At 43.6% G+C, this 17,859-nt stretch overlaps 1 protein-coding gene across 1 annotated transcript in view; it reads left to right on the top strand.

Moving 5' to 3' along the window:
* The window catches only part of PDE1C (phosphodiesterase 1C), a 474,300-nt gene that overhangs the window by 125,076 nt on the left and 331,365 nt on the right, over positions 1–17,859 (top strand). The window contains exon 3 of the mRNA XM_007466117.1: positions 6,763–6,934. Within this exon, the coding sequence (XP_007466179.1) occupies positions 6,763–6,934 (172 nt within the window). The remainder of the gene's footprint in view (positions 1–6,762; positions 6,935–17,859) is intronic.

Raw genomic sequence — 17,859 nt, 5'->3', positions numbered from 1 at the left:
GTAGTTGCCTTGCATTTTTCTGCCTCTCCAAAGTTTCTTGAGGGCAGGGATGGTGTAATAAAAGCTTCTGTATGTCTTGAAGGATTCAGCACAGAGCTCTAAAGTGCTCCGCACTGTGCTAGAGTATTGGGGGCACAATCGTAAATCCCCTTCTGTTGATGGTTGGCATGTATCAGTGGACTCATGCCCCAGTCATATCCACTATTCTTGTCTTCCCATTTTGTGCTGTGTTGTTCACGTACAGCAAACTGTTGTCAATAATTTACCTTCTGAAAGAGATTAAAACAGAAATAGCAAAATTCTCCTTATAATACTTTGTGTTATGCCAGCTTCCTGGATCTCTCTGGGGTTTGTGCCTTAGGCTAGGTTATAGGTGATACGGTACTAATGAGCTGTTATAATTAGATCCTTGTGGATGGAGCCCAAGTTCTACTTAAATTACAGCTTTTATCAAGTCAGATAATGGCTGGAACACTCCAGGACAGGGCTGGGGCTTTGATATTCCCCTTCTTTAAAACATTTATTATTATTATAGTTTTTTTAAAAAAAATTATTGTTTGGGTTCAGTGAGAAGGGTAATTTATTCCCCATTTTATCCTGCTGTGAAAAATTTTCTTATCTCAGTCACGATAGAAGTGTTTGCTGAAATAGAATATTCTCATTTGAATCACGTATTCATCATCTGTGTGCTTCCTCTTCATGAATATGGAGGGGATCTTTGCTTATATTTTCTATCTTGAAATACAGCTTTTCAGAGTTCAACTGCAGGCCCACGAGCTGCTCCACCCCCAGCATTTTCTAACGGCATCACAGTCTACCTGGCTGCTTAACCAGAAACCTCAATCCATCTTGCCACTTCTCTCTTCATCGTCTACACTCAATCAGTTACCAAATCCTACTGATTCTACTTGCTTATCTCCTAAATCCACCTGTTTCTCTCTGTCTTCATTATCACTGTGCCTTTCCAGACCCCTCATTTTATCACGGCCAATTTGCCTTTTGGTTGATCACCCGGTTCTAGGCTCACACACACCTCCCAACTGGAACATCCTCTGTATTGCTGGTTGCCAACATTTTTTTGAGCAAAGACCCCGCCCTGCCCCCTCCTTAAGTTAAAAAACAAAACAAAACAAAAACCAAATCAAAGACTATCCCATGAGAGTGATTGTTCTCTGGGTTCTCAAAGGTCAAGAGAACCAGGCCATTTCCATTTTTTGAGTTTCCCAGAATATTAAAAAATGTGAGGAGGGCTTCCCTGGTGGCGCAGTGCTTGAGAGTCCGCCTGCCGATGCAGGAGACGCGGGGTCGTGCCCCGTTTCGGGAAGATCCCACATGCCGCGGAGCGGCTGGGCCCGTGAGCCATGGCCACTGAGCCTGCGCGTCCGGAGCCTGTGCTCCACAAATGGGAGAGGCCACAACAGTGAGAGGCCCGCATAACGCCAGAGAAAAAAAAAAAAAAAAAAAAAAAAAAATGTGAGGAAATGCCAAAATAAGCTATAAAAATTGTAATGTGTTATAACTGTTTGCATTTAACAAATTAATAATTTTAACATGAGAAAACTGTGCAGTGTAGTTATGCCTTTCACAGGATAATTGGAGGATTTATTAAAATGTCAGTTCTTAGTACTTTATAGAGGGTGTATCATTTGGATATGGGAAACACCTTTATGTTAATATGCTGAGCACACATATAACATTTAGGGAAGCATTTGGCTACAAACAGCCAAATACCTAAGAATGTAATAAGTCAGTATTCATATGTCTCACATCTAGAAATCTGGAGATGAGGGAGACCAGGGAAGCTGTTCAACTGTGTTGTCGGGGATTCAGGTTCTTTCCACATTTCTATTTTTCCATATGCAAGGTGTAAGCTTTTGCCATAATGCTTGTCACCTCATGGTCATGAGATGGCTGCTGTAGCTCTAACACACGTTCACCTTCCAGTAAGAAGAAGAAAGAAAAGCAAAGGGGAAAATAAGGAAAGGCAAAATTTAAAGGGACAAAAATGTTTTTCTCCTGTTGAGACTTTACTTTTTCATTGGGACAGAGACATTAGTCCCAGGGATTTCCACCTACATTTCATTGGCCAGAATTATAACATATGGTTAGCCATAGCAGTAAGGGAGGCTGGGAAATTGAGTATATTGTTTTCTAGCCTCTTCGGAAGAGGAAGGCAAGTAAAAAGGGAATGAATGTTGAGTGAATCCTATTTATAGCTTCTGCCACAGTCGTCTTCTTTTTTTTTTCTTCTTCCTTTTTATATATTTTTTTTATTGAGGTGAAATTTATGTAACTTAAAATTACCTTAAAAATTATTTTTATTTTTATTTTTTTTAAACATCTTTATTGGAGTATAATTGCTTTACATTGTTGTGTTAGAGTCTGCTGTATAACAAAGTGAATCAGCTATACATATACATATATCCCCATATCCCCTCCCTCTTGTGTCTTTCTCCCAGCCTCCCTATCCCACCCCTCCACGTGGTCACAAAGCACCGAGCTGATCTCCCTGTGCTATGCAGCTGCTTCCCACTAGCTATCTATTTTACATTTGGTAGTGTATATATGTAAATGCCACTCTCTCGTTTGTCCCAGCTTACCCTTCCCCCTCCCCATGTCCTCAAGTCCATTCTCTATGTCTGCGTCTTTATTCCTCTCCTGCCCCTAGGCTCTTCAGAACCATTTTGCTTTTCAGATTCCATATATATGTGTTAGCGTACGGTATTTGTTCTTCTCTTTCTGACTTACTTCACTCTGTATCACAGACTCTAGGTCCATCCACCTCACTACAAATAACTCAATTTCGTTTCTTTTTATGGCTGAGTAATAGTCCATTGTATATATGTGCCACATCTTCTTTATCCATTCATCTGTCAATGGACACTTAGGTTGCTTCCATGTCCTGGCTATTGTAAATAGTGCTGCAGTGAACATTTTGGTTCATGACTCTTTTTGAATTATGGTTTTCTCAGGGTATATGCCCAGTAAGGGGATTGCTGGGTCGTATGGTAGTTCGATTTTTAGTTTTGTAAGGAACCTCCATACTGTTCTCCATAGCGGCTGTCTTCTTTTAAACTTGCCAGTGTATCTTTGTAGCTGCTGGTACAACTTCTGAAGGTGTTATTGCATGTCCATCTGGGACCCCTGATGGACAGATAGCTTGGATCACATGACCCTTCTGATTCACTGACTGAGAAAATGAAAAGCCTATTATGCCCTATGCGTTCATTAGTGCTTTCACATAAATTTCTAGCTTATTAATCATATCTATATATACTTAAAAATTAGTCATATATATAGACTTCGTTATTTCATCTACAGATACAGTGGATTCACAGACCTCTTCATATAGCCTTGCTAGTCCCCACGGGTTCACTGCTCTACAGCACCCTAGTTTCCTTTCAGAAACACAGAAATGGTCATGTCACCATAACCTTGGTTAAAAATCTTTAGTTCTTTTTTGCCTACAGAAGAAATTCTGAAATAATTAGCATTTTATTCAAGGCCCTATACAACCAATCTTTTGGCCTTATCTCTGGTCACTGTCCTCTCTCTCGAGCTGCTTTGTTCTGCCGCGGAGGCTTTGCACATGCTATTTGCACTGAATGCTCTTCTCTGTCTTCCCCATCTGCTGAAGATCTGTTCCTGCTTTAGACCCATATCAGACGTTACGTTCGCTGTGTGGCTTTCCCCAGGGCCCTGAGGCAGAGTGGGGGAGCTCTCCTCTGCCCCTTCTAGCACTTCTTTGTCCCTTAGTTATGGTGCATTGCCCATTTATTGTGATTGCTTATAGGCTGACTCATCCCAAGGGAACCAGTCTCATTCATCTGTCTATTCTGAGAGCCCAGAATGGAATCTGGCATATTGAGGGAATTCAAAATTTGTATATTGAATGAGTAAATGAAAGAATGAAGGGAAATAGGCAGGGAGTTTATTGTAAGGTCTTCGCTTAGATCAAATCTAAGAAAACAGGCTGCTGCTTTTTTCTTCCTCCTAGAAGCAGACCTTCATTAACACAAAACCAGACTTTCATTAATAGGACCAGATCTTATTAAGGTATGTGTTTAGGACTTTGAAAAAGCTGTCTTGCATTTCAGGAGTTGGAGGGCTCTGTTTCCTGCTCTTAATGTGCCTTAATTTTCTCTGGATTGACACAAAAGCAGTTTGGAGGTGGTACACCCCCAAGGATCATTCGTGACCATGGTCATTAAAAGAGTTGTTTTCAGAGCCATGGGTGTCCTTGGTGAAGGTTCAGGGGTCCTCATGAGGTGCTCCCCTTTGTGTGTGAAGTTCTTTTGATCTTAGCTGCAGAGACAACCTTCAGGCACAGCAAACTACGGTGATTTCTTCTGTTGTGGGCTGTGGATGGTTGATCAGGGAGGCATCCCCACGAGCATATGAATCTGTTCTCTACCCACTGATCACATGGATGTGCATTATCTGGCACTGCTCCTTACCCCTCCATGCCCACCTCCTCATGCCCCATAAAGAGTCTTTGTGTGAATTCTAAAAAGGTCCTCCTTCTGCACAGATGGGATAGAAAAAGCCAACTCCCTCTGGATGGACATAGCTCCATGGGTGCATGACTCAGAGACCTGACAGTATATCTGAGCAAAGATAAAGGCTTTCTTTCCTCTGGGAAGAGGATAACCAGCACCGGCCAATGGTAACTGGGTAATGATAGTGGTCATGCCCTCAGTCTCTACCTTAAAAATATAACTTGCTCATAGACATTTAAAATAATAACTATTTTTATTATATATTTTTAATACTTATTTGTATTTTTATAATAACTCTTATTTTAGAACATTTTTAGACTTATCGAAAATTTGCAAAGATAGTACAAAGAGCTCCCAAATACCCCATTCCCAGTTTCCCCAATTATTAAGCTTTTTTTTTTTTTTTTTTTTTTTTTGATTGAACTCTCAGGTAATATTTTAGAATACATTTCTGTATTGAGATTAGGTACAAAAATTGTTTTTTTAGGCATTCTTCTTTCTTCAACTCCCATAAATATCTGAATTTTGTGTTCCGGGGCACGAACCCGTGTCCCCTGCATCGGCAGGCGGACTCTCAACCACTGCGTCACCAGGAAGCCCTGAGCTTTTATATTAGTATGGTACATTTGTCACAATTAATGAACCAATATCGATATACATTAACTAGTGTACATACTTTATTGAAATTTCCTTAGTTTTTCCTAATGTCCTTTCTTAGTTTCAGGACCCCATCAGGATACCACATTTAGTTATCATGTCTTCTTAGGCTCCTCTAGGCTGTGACAGGTTTTCAGACTTTCCTTGTTTTTTGATTACCTTGACGGTTTTGAGGGGTACTGGTCAGATGTTTTGCAGAGTGTCTGTCAGTTGGGATTTGTCTTTTCCCTATGACTAGACTGAGTGTTTTAATGGGTTTTATTATTTTTAGGTGTGGTAAGGCCAACAGATCAGGGGATGACTGCCATTGAAAAGATAGTTTGTTAGTATTCACAGATCCCAAAAGAGGGGGTACACGTCATACCACGGAGGCCACACTGAGAAGCATTGGGGTTGTTGTGAGGCGGAGGGAGGGAGGAACTGTGGGCAAGAGTCTTTACTGTGGTTTCTGAAGGAAGGAATGGGTTCTGCCAGGTAAGCAGGCTTAGGATTGGCTAGTTTGAATAATTTTAGTGCGCTCTGGGGCATAGGGGCTGTCCTTAGTTGTCTGGTACCTGTCTGGGGTTATTGGGGCAGGTGGAGAGTGGCTCAGGATGTGAAAGCTTGGTGAGGGAGATGTTGGGGTGTGGTTGCTGGTTTGGTTGGCTGGTATCTGAAAAGCATGCCCCTTGGAGGGGGGACTGTTCCTGAGGAATGGAGGGGAGGGAGGAAGGGGGAGGTGACGGAGGCAGGAGGCCGAGGCAAGATGACTCAGGGGTATTTTCTGGTTGTCCAAACAGGGCATGTCTGGGATACGCATGTAGGGCAGATGTTAAAGTATTAAGTTTACAGAAGATGGAAACATGCTTAGTACTCTGGGGTTATATATTTTGGGGAGAAAGACCATGGAGGTAAAGTGCCATTTTCATCACATCGTATCAAGGATGTAACTTATCACTGTCGATATTGACCTTGATTACCTGGCTGATCAGGCCCTATTTTGCGGCACCCTATCTACTTCATGTCTGCCTTTAATGTTCATCTCATATGTTTGAAGTGTTTGTAGGGTAGGGTCTTGGTAAACATCCAGTGTACTTTTCCTTGAGTCTTGATCTTCCAGAAGAATGAAACTGCCTGTAGTGGGTTCTAGTTCTTAGACGGGGGGCCCTCTTTGGGGTGGGTGTCTCCACAGAATACAGTCTTGAAACTTGGGCCTCAGAAAAGATCAGTTCACAGGGGAGACTTGTGTCTGAATATCCTGCTGTTCTCTAAAATGGTCATCCTTTGTATACTTCCAGTTGCTGAATAAATAATTCAGTAAATACCGACAGCTCTGTCAGGAGTTGGAGTTGATTACCACTGAAATGAGACAGGATATATATTCATAATACTTAGCTGTGAGTTAAAATGCTCAGAGTATTAACCTATTTTTGTATATAAATTTAAAAAATCCTGGTTACTCCATAAGTTGCCTGACCAAAACCTTTGGAGCCCTCTGATGTTGGTGGAGATCATGAAAGATATGTCAGTGTTCCTGCTCTGCTTTTGAAAATCCCGAGTTGGGCAAGGCAGGCCATGGAGTTGGTTGGTAACTCACCTGCACCCCTTTTTCCCCCTCATGCCTCAGGGTCTAAGTCGCAGAACTGTCTGTGGAACTCCCTCATCGACGGTCTCACGGGGAATGTCAAGGAGAAGCCACGGCCGACGATTGTCCATGACCCCCGGCCACCGGAGGAAATCCTAGCTGATGAATTGCCTCAGCTTGATAGCCCGGAAGCCTTGGTGAAAACGTCCTTCAGGTTTGGTGGATTGCAACACAGTTTGTTCCTTCTTATTTGCTTGTGGAGTTATTTCAGTCCAGTTGGATGCCACGTCAGCGTGGCCAGCAAATTACCTCATTTCTCTGCACGAAGTAAATTAGAATTGATGAAGTTGTGTCGGAAGTAATGCCGCTAAACTTCTGGCTGGATTTCCTGAATGTAGTGAAGACCATATCAGTAGTTAAGTTGCTGTTGGTATTTAATTGGTATTGGCATTTAAATGCGGAGGCAAAGGATTTACTGACATTGGCAATTTGAATTGGATTACTGAGTCTTTTGCTCCGAAGGAGGATGACGCAGGGAGATATGTGCACAGGGAAAAAGCACGTGGTGGGAATTAACTCAGCCCCGTGCCTTTAGAGTTCCTTGCTGGGGGAAGTTTTCTAGTTGTAAGAGAAGTGAGAGCTGCTGCCTTCTGAAATGAAGTGCGGATCTTCTTGTGTGGTTTCCCAGGTGGCTGTTGACTCTGTTCTTGTTCATCGTTTAGTCCTGCGTTTTCCCGCAAAGTTCTCTGGTGTTTTCTTTTTGTATTGTACTCCACTTCCATCATGAGGCGTCTCCTTACCTTCTCACCTGTATTAAATAAAAATCAGTCTGGGTGTGGACGCGGTATAGAAAAGTGATTCTTTTTTCTGAATGGGTCTTTCAGACTCACCTTTGAAATACGTAGTCGTACTGGTATCAGAAATTAAGGTTTAATGATTTTGCCAGCCTGCCTTCCTCCCCTCCTTTCCCCCTGTTATTCTAATTTTACTTCTTTCATTTTTCTTTCCATTATATAAGGCTTTCATACTCTCCACATGGCTAGTAGTGCATGTAAGCTTCCCTTTTATTCCCTCATAAACAAATCAGACAGGATTTGGAGTCCAGGAAATATACTTGAAAAATGTGCTCTCTTTTGCATCCAGGTGATATGTGTAATCGCCCAGTAAAAGCCATTTCATTGTGTGAAGGTTCTTAGTGTGGACTGAATTATAGATGAGTTCTGAAAAGGAGTGATGAATTGGGGGTTGGATTTCTTTATATAATGTGACTGATGCAGTGGCGGGACCAGAATTGCAAGGCAAATGCTTTTCTTATTCCTTGTAAGGGTTTACTGCATTGTGAGGTTTAAATAAAATAAAAACCACTCAAGTAGAGAGAAGTACATTCTATGAACCTGTGATTCTCTGCAAGTGACTGTGGGGGGAAGAGGGGAGGGTGAATGGGTCTCATGGTCTGTGTGTTCTCATTTCCAAGTGTCTCTGGTGGAGTCAACCCCTTCATATACTGTTTTCTGGTAATTACACCTTCCACCTCAAACCAGGTTCATCGTCTTCTTCAGTGAATAGCTAAAGAGCTGCTCCCATGAAAAGAACATCGTATTTGCTAGCCCAACTCCATTACCATCATCCCTTCTCTTTGCATTCCCTCTGTGCTCTTTAATAGAGAAAAGGTACTGATGGCCATGAACTTCTTTTGATCTGCTAGTTGTATTATGTGCCAATATCTTGGTTCCAGAAAGAGATTAAGTTATAAGTTTGTTAAGGTCAGGATTTATTTCTGATTCCTTGTAGCATTTGGTGTGTAGTAGGAGAAACAGAGTAGGTGTAAATATGCCAGTCCTATAGCAGTGGAAGCCAGAAATGTCTTGGCATTTGTTGTTCATTTACTGGTCTCCTTAATACAATTCTGTGCTATCCTGGAACCATCCTTTCTTCCAAAGAAGATAGTTGATTTCAACAGCAATGTTAGAGGGTAAATCTTCTCTAATGCAGTTGTCCTTAATTGTGGTAGTAACGTCAGTTGTGAGATTTGTTGCAGATAAATTATTATAAGCAAAATGTGGGAACAGCTTACTTATCAAGAAATAATTTAGAGCAGAATCAAGGTTGCTCTTGTAGCAGAAGACCTAAATAGACATTTCTTCAAAGAAGACATACAGATGGCCAAGAGGCACGTGAAAAGCTGCTCAACATCACTAATCATTAGTGAGATGCAAATCAAAACTACAATGAGGTGTCACCTCACACCGGTCAGAATGGCCATCATCAAAAAATCTACGAACAATATATGCTGGAGAGGGTGTGGAGGAAAGGGAACCCTCTTGCACTGTTGCTGGGAATGTAAATTGATACAGCCGCTATGGAGAACAGTATGGAGGTTCCTTAAAAAACTAAAAATAGAACTACCATACGACCCAGCAATCCCACTCCTGGGCATATACCCAGAGAAAACCATAATTCAAAAAGACACGTGCACCCTAATGTTCACTGCAGCAGTATTTACAATAGCCAGGTCACGGAAGCAACCTAAATGCCCATCGACAGACGAATGGATAAAGACGATGTGGTACATATATACAATGAAATATTACTCAGCCATAAAAAGGAACGAAATTGCATCATTTGTAGAGACTGTCATACAGAGTGAAGTAAGTCAGAAGGAGAAAAACATCGTATATTAACGCATATATGTGGAATCTAGAAAAATGGTGCAGATGAACCGGTTTGCAAGGCAGAAATAGAGACACAGATGTAGAGAACAAACGTATGGATACCAAGGGGGGAAAGCAGGGGTGGGGGTGATGGGATGAACTGGGAGATTGGGATTGACATGTATACACTAATATGTATAAAATAGATAACTAATAAGAACCTGCTGTATAAAAAATAAATAAAATTAAATTAAAAAAAAAGGTTTCCCTTGTAATAATACACTTGTTTTCTAGATGCCTTTTGGACTGCAGAGAAGGAATGAGTTATAGCTGGATATTAAATAATGTGATAGGAATATATCACAATGTGTTCCCCCCACCTCCCTTTTTACTCCAGGAGTGAAAAAACCTGGTAGTTGCTGACTCCAATATTAGTGACTCTGGAAAATCTAGGACGACCAGTGCATTATGCTCCTACAGTTTTAAACTTCAGGGGTGCATCCATGATCAGCGCTCTCAATCCCTACGATAACTTCATTAACCAAGCAGTACAGTGGTCCCTTTGCTGAGATTGAGGTGTTGGGTTCTTTTTTCTGACTCTGAAATTCAGTCTCTCAGCCACCGTGCCGTGTGTGTGTGTGTGTGTGTGTGTGTGTGTGGACACACTTATACACAACCCCACACACAGTTAAGGGATCCGGGCATGTGACTGTGAACATCCTGCCCTTTGCAGTTCTGCACAGTCTTGTTTGCTGCGGAGGAACACATGGTTCTCGTGAACTGGCATCCTCTGTCCTCATAGCTTCTCTGCAGGATCGTTACCACCGAGCAACAGGGGAGAAGTGATAGCTTTGCCTACTCCCTTCTCTTTCTCCTTGTTCACACTTGTAGGGCATTTGGAATTTGGGGCCACAAAATATGGTCATCATTTTTTTTTTTTTTGCTTGGGCAAGGAAATGCCTCTTTATTGGTGCTGGAGCTGTTCCTGAGGCAGTCAGACCATGGGACCCTCCCTCATTGGGACCCTTGCCCTCAGCTACTTCCATCTGTGGGAGATACTCTGTCCCAAGGACACCTCTTGTATCAGCTTCTGTGACTGATGCAGAAGTGGGCGTGGTAGGTGGGGGTGTCCTTCTGGGCAGCAGCTGGGGACGCACGTGCAGGTAGCGCTTGGCAGCCACCTCCCACCCCTCCACGCCTTTGAGCAGATACACACAGAGTGAATAAGATCAGACTTGGGTTTTGTGGGTCCAGGTGCAGACACTGTGAGCTCTGAATGAAAGCTCACGAAGCCTCTGACATGAAAAAGTCTGCTTTCAAAACCCGAGACTTTTGAAAAGAGGAAAGTGGGAACCATAGCTAAATAAAAAGGCTTGAGTGTCTCGAAAGTAGACACTTCTGGGAACTGTACCCAGGTGCCTGTTTTCCTTGTTCCTCACGACCTGTCCCTTTGAACCTTGTTCTGCTCAGGTTTTTCTTAAAAGAGATGAGAGAATATGCTGAGCCTGAAGCTTAAGGAAGATAGACCAGTCCAGCCAGTCTGATTAGTGACTGGAATCTTAGTATTTACCACTAGAGGACCCAAGAGAACAGGAAAGAGCTGGCTGCTGAGAACCCTTTATCTCCCCAGCTTCTAGTGTGCACATTTGCAAAGGTGAGACCCAGCCCAGATTGTACTGAAAGTCAAGGAAACCAATGTTTATTGAGCATCTGCTATGTCTAGGAACTGTACATTCATTTGCTCATTTAATCTCCCCAAACCCTGGCAAGGTGTGTATTGCTATCCCAGTTGTGCAGGTCAAGAAACTGAGTCTCAGAGAGATCAAGTAACTTACCCAAAGCCACCCAGCAAGTGGCAGAGCTGGAAATTTCAACCCAGTCCACCTGACTCCAAAGCCTTACCTGTCCACCATGTTCTACCACCACATCACCTTGGCTTTCCTGCTTCTGGGTTTACTGTTGGTGAAATAAGATAGCGTGATTGATTCTACTAATCTGGATGTGCAATTTGGATATATAGTTTGAGGCTTATCCTATGAGACTGACCCTGTTCTATTGCACTAAATCTTTTTTCTAGTCTAAACTTACGTTTTTGATCCACCTACCCCTTTCTGGTAGGAGCCCATTAAGGCAAACTTTATGTCCAATAAATTCGTTGGGGGATCCTGTTAAATGCAGACCCACATTCAGTAGGTCTGGGTAGCAGCCTGTGAATCTGTGTTTCTAACAAGCTCCCAAGAGAGGTGATGGTCCAAGGACCACCCTCTGAGGAGTGAGGCGTGGGCTTTGGAATACCACAGGCATGAATTTGCAAATGCTCTTCTTAACTGTGTGATTTTGAGTCATGGTTTTGATTCTCAGTTGCCTCATTTTACAAACGGAAATGAAATAGCAGCAGTGGCCTTGGGTCCTGTTGCTAGGATTAAGTGGGCGATGAATATGACGGGCCCTAATTCCTTCTCTCCCAGTTTTTCAAAATCCTGTTTAGGAGTGGATTGATCCTCTGCACCTTGACCCCTTCTTCTGTGACTGGGCTGTGCAGTGTGCCCCAGACTGGGAATACGAGCCCAGCAGGTACTTTGTGAGCAAGGCTGGCCTCTGACCTGACCTCCTTGGGCAGTAGTGGAAATTCTGAAGCCATCCAGCACGTTGGCCATCTCAGTTACTTACCTTGAATTGTGTGACTCAACATAGGTTTGGATAATTTTGCATTTGGAGGAAGAGTATGCTCACTCCCAGGAGAGTCACTGGGGGATTGATGAACTTCTCTTCCCACACAGAATGGACTTATTTGGGCTTTGGCAAAAGCGTTCCTGATTCTATACATAACTTACTAAGAGTATGTTCCAGAGAGCAGAACTGCATTGAGCCAACACCCTCGGCCGCAGATGAGATTAAGTCCTTGTCAGATCCCATTTAATGGATTGCGTTTTCCACGCAGAATTAAAATCGTTGAACTCATCCTCATTTTGGCTTTTGGCATTCATTTTTCCACCAACGGCTATAGCCAAGAAGCCAGTTTCTGACTTGATTACTTTCAGGAAATGTGCAATCTGGCTGATGATATGGCTTGGTGTGGGGTAGCGTCCCCTGCAGCTTCAGACCCCACCCCGGGATGAGTCATGGGTTAAGATTCCCAATTAGCTCATGGGAAGTCTGGTCACATGTCTTTCTCTATCACCATATGTTGGTCACCCACCGGGAACTTCGGGGGGGCCCTACTTCCGTGACTTAGTGCTGTCTCCCTGGAGTTGACATTTTTCCTTTTCTAGTCTTCGCTAATCCAAAGCGGTAGAGTTTTGCTCAGGTCTGTGAAGGGGAAAAATGAAAGAATGAATTCTGATTTTTTTTAAAACTCAGAAGAGTTTCTGTTGCAACTTTGGCTTCCCACAAGGGAAATATTTAGGCTTCCCTTTGCAAAGCAAGTTTTTATAGACAGATTTTCCAGTGTTGGAAACTGACAAAGCATATATCATGCAGACACCGTTCCATTTGCATTCTTCCTGGTCCTTCCACTAGTGTTTTGGGAAAGAGGGAGTTTGTCTCTGTGGTGGCCATGTGAATGCACCTCTCACATCTCTGACCACACAGAACGTACATGACCCATGGCCCCAGCTTCTGTGCGAGGATATTTGTCCCTGTGATGGCTCTGGCTGTGTTGCTCAAAGGCACTTTCAGCCAATGACTAAGAGTGCCAGGGATCCTAAGGGTCGCCATTCCTGGGAGACACGGGACTCCTCTGATGGTGACTCGAGGACTCCAGGCTCCTTGGTGAACTTTCTTTAGAACTGCACTGTGATCCAAGACGCTCCCACCCAAGCTGCCGTCCTCTCCTTCACTGGGAGTCACACCTGCATCTCGCCTCTCCCTGCCTCCTCTGGATCCTTCCCCATTTTCTCTTTCAGATGTTCCCCCTGATAAATTTCTTGCATGTCTAATCCTTCCTTGGCACCTGCTTCTCAGAAGGCCCTGGCTAACGCAGTCTCACACCATGCTGCGATCCTCTGCTGGCCCACCACTGCCAGCTCTGTGCTGTGGGCACAGCTTCAGCTTCAAGGCTACTGGCCTAGAAATCCTGGGCCAGTTTTCTGTACTTGATTTTATATTTGATGCTGCATCTTCCCCGTGGGCTCTAGTGGTGGGGTGAACATGGGGCAGGCCACAATTTTTTTCAGTCTTTTGTACTTTTATTGCCCACTGGAGGCTTTGCTGAAACACTGAGATTAACTAAAGAAGCTACAACATGAGAAGGGAGCATTTAAAATCGTACCCCAAATATAATTGTTTCTTTTGTACAAGGGAAATGCTAAAGAATGTTGGACATTGTACAGCTGGTTTGAACACTTTGGTTGCCAGCCAGTGGACCTGTCTCCGAGGCTAACTTCCCCTTAAGAGCGTATCCTTTGTCAAACCAGACACATTCTCATCAGGCTATCCGGGAAGCCAGGGCTCTACCCTTAGGAATGGCACTCATCCGAGGTGTCCTCAACAACTTGGTATATGCCTAAATCGGAATAACTCCTAGCAGCACATTTTACAAAGTGTGAGTGAGTCATCCTAGGAGAATCCCACAGGGAGGAGTGGGGAGCTTCAGTACTGTCAGGCGGGAGAGAGGCTCGGATACTCCTGGAGGCTTCATCTCCATCTCTCTGCCAGTGTGCAGCGTGGGTCAACCTCCCGTGCTTCCTGGTGAGCAGCAGAAACTTCTGTCCTTGGTCACACAGAGACCTGAAGTGTGCTAGGAGTCTCTGAAGTTCTCTCTGAAGGAAGGCAGGCCTCCCATCTCTCTATGGCAGTGCTGTGCATCCCATCGAGGTCTGGTCATGATTCTCATGTGCTTCTGGATCAGATGGTCTGGCCTTTAGCCCTTGGGTACTTTGTTCCCATGTCAGCCTCATGGGCCAACTCCGCAAGCACTATCCCTGGTAACTTCTGAGGTTCAACCTCAGGAGCTTGTGGGAACTTCTGGGGCCTGTCCAAACCACACAGAACCCAAGAGACAACTTGGGGAAGCTAAAACCCAGCCTCCTTCTACCTGACTCTACTGGCCACAGAGTTTACTCCGATGTGGACCTTCTGGTTTATGGGTAGATGTCCCTCTAGAAAGAGAAGAGGAAGTCTCACTCCTGCCCCGTCTGCCTCGTCTCCCTGTAATCCCCCAAGTCCGAAAAGCTGGGTTTCTGGCTTCCTGCTTCTCCTACATTATATCCTCCTCTTCCCCAGGGCCAGGCCTTGGGCTAAGTCTTAGTGGTGGATGAGGTAAGGAGATAGATTGGCCTAACTGATATGGGACCCTACACTGGGAAATACCTCAGAAGCACCATATGTTATGCCTTAGAAACTTTCAGTGATGAATGACTTTACCTCATTGGTTTTTCCGCAGTAAAATTAAGGTTCCCTAAATAAAAATAGAGCAAAACCCTTTGAAGCTGTGCCCTGCGGTAATATCCCTTGATTGGTGATTGGTCTGGATATCCCTTGATTGGTGATTGGTCCCTGTCCTCAGCAGTGGGGGATCCTGGGTTATGTTATGAACCTCACGATAATGTTACCTTGTGTTTTACTCTGTAGAAATTTTTGTCCCCACTTGCAGCCTTAAGGCAGGGTTTCTGCCCTTGCTAGCAGGAAAGGAGAGATTTCCTTCTTATTGAATCTTTCTAATAACAGATGCTCTCTTCCCATTCAAGTGCTCAGTGGTTGTTCTGCAGTCACATCCCATGCCCGGCACTGGAGCCACTTGAGGTGAACTGGACCAGCACATACCCTTGCCCCCGGGCCTCACATGGATCAGTGAATATGTTGAATGACACTTGGTGTAACCATTGAAACAGGCCAGCCTGGATCATGGTGGACATAAAAGGGAAGCAAAAGGAACGGTGTTAGCCAGGGTCAGGAGGCAGGAAGACGCAGCATATGTTGAAGGAACTGTTGTGTCTAAGGCATGTGAAAGTGAGGCGATCTTGGAAAAGCAAAGTTGAGACCAAATGTGGCAGCGCGTTGTTTGCCACGAGAAAAAGGTTCACTTTTATTCCATAGGCAGAGATCTTTGGAGCTTTGGGAAATCTTTGGGGAAGCAGAAAGAAGACTGCATATTGTTTTCTAATTAAATTACAGAATTAGGATTTATATTTTCATGCCTCTGCCCTCTATACACAGAACATCAACACTAAGGTTTTCTGCCCAGCAGCAGAGATGGAATAATGGAGCTGGAGAACAGCATGGGATTTAAAAACCTACGGAAGAAGAGGACCGTGGACAATCTGGGGAAGACACTTGTGAGAATATGTCTTCCCACATGGGCTGGAACAGGGACCATTGTTTTTTCTATTACTTCTAAATGTAGTAACAGCTAATGGTTATTGAACAGACAGCCCCATAACCGTAGTCTGGCTGCTCCCCATTTATTGATTACTGTTAAGTGCAGCAGGAGTTGAATTTGCTAAGATGAATTACCTCTAGACCCCAGAGGCCAGCTCGGTTGGGGAAGGATGGTTATTTGAACAAGAGCTGTAGACATGCTTGTCCTCCTTTGGAAGGGATGATGATTCTGCCTCAGGTGATGGGGTCAAGTACTCGGAGGCAGACACATTGCAAACTGCCCGAGAGTATAACTTGTGCACACTCTGCAAAGCCAGAAACAGGAGGATGTGAATCAAATAGCAAACTTGGACTCCGGGATCCAAACCTTGATCTGTATATCAGTTTCATTCTTTGAAAATGGTCCAGATTGAGAATGAGAAAGGGGATGTATGCAGGGGGCTGAATTATATTTATTAAAAGTTGTGTTTCTCTATTGTTTTGATAATTATTCTATCTTCGACCCTGTCTGGCCCTGTCGGGGCTGAGTTTCGTTGGTCATTAGGTTTCCATGGGTAGCACTGAATCAGGCTTTTGTGTCTAGCTCTGAGCCAAACTGGTAGGTAGCTACATTGTTTTTCAAAAAACTATTTTGACAATTTTTAAACCTTCAGAGAAGTTGTAAGACTAGTAAAATGAACAACTGTCTATTTTCCACCTAGAGTCACTTTTGCTTGCTTGCTATCAAATCTATCATCTATTTATCTTTTTTTTCCCCTGAATCTTTTGACCTTAAGTTGTAGACATCATGACCTTTCAGCTTCAGCTTGTAGCGCTTAAGAGTGAGACCACTTTCTTACACACACAGTATAATTACCAAATTCAGGAAGCTTAACTTTGATATAATACTATTATCTAACATACAGCCCGCATTCGGATTTCACCAAATGTTCCAGTAATGTCTTTTATGACAATCTTTTTATCTAATCCAGAACCCGTTACTGAAACACACATTACATTTAGTTGTCAGTCTCCTTTAATTTGAAGCAGCTTTTTAGTCTTTCTTTGTCTTGCGTGGCATTAACATTTTGAAGCAAACGGGTCACATGTTTTGTGCTGCAGAATGTTCCTTAATTTGGGATTTGTCTGATCATTGATTTGCGATCTGATTCAGGTTATTCGTGTTGACAGGAATACTATATAAGTGATGTAGATGTTGCGTCCTCCATGCAGCACTGGAAGGGGGCTGTCGATTGTCCCATTACTGGTGCTGTTAGCTTTGATCATTTCATTAAGGTTGTTTCCCCTAATGTGTCCCCGGTAAAGGTGCCGTTCTGCCCTTTGTAGGTAATAAGTTATCTGCGGGGAGATAACTTCGAGACGATGAAGATAATCTCTTCTTTTTTTATTTTTTTAACATCTTTATTGGAGTATAATTGCTTTACAATGGTGTGTTAGGTTCTGCTTTATAACAAAGTGAATCAGCTATACACATACATATATCCCCATATCTCCTCCCTCTTGCGTCTCCCTCCCACCCTCCCTATCCCACCCCTCTAGGTGGTCACAAAGCACCGAGCTGATCTCCCTGTGCTATGCGGCTGCTGATAATCTCTTTCTTAACAAACTTTTATGCAATGGTTTTAGCGTCACTTGATGATTCTTGCCTGAATCGATGGTAATTTCTAACTCTATTATTCTTTCTCCATTTACTAAATGACATTTGATGGTAAACGAGAGCTTTCCCTTTCCTTCCTCTCTTGCTCCCTTTCTAGACTGTAGTGTCAGCATGCACTCTGGATTTTTCTTTCATCCATTGTTTTATAAGCCGTTATATCTTCATCCTACCTGGAGCCCAGGGAGGCTGTTTGTGAGAGAAAGGACATAAAGAAGGGTGGTATGGGCAGTGCTTTAGTCTAAGATGCATCAACCCTAATGGGCAGAAATAAGTTTGACTTGGAATATGAAGAAGTGTATCAGCAAATCCAGGCTCTAAATAATCCCCTGTCCTGCGGGTAGGGGCTCTGTGGGCTGCTCTAATCTGGTGGAAGGCAGTATCTTGACCCGAACCTGGTGGTGCCACTGGAATGATGGGAAATCACAGAGTGGCGAGAGTGACATGGAGTGGGTTGGGGGAGGCATTACTTAGCCAGAGAAAGGAGTGTGAATGTATTGTCTGGCGGTACGCGGG

The sequence above is a fragment of the Lipotes vexillifer genome, unplaced genomic scaffold, assembly GCF_000442215.2.
Source record: "Lipotes vexillifer unplaced genomic scaffold, Lipotes_vexillifer_v1.1 scaffold150, whole genome shotgun sequence".
In the NCBI taxonomy this organism is placed as follows: Eukaryota; Metazoa; Chordata; class Mammalia; order Artiodactyla; family Lipotidae; genus Lipotes; species Lipotes vexillifer.
This window is presented reverse-complemented; position numbering and strand designations above follow the sequence as displayed.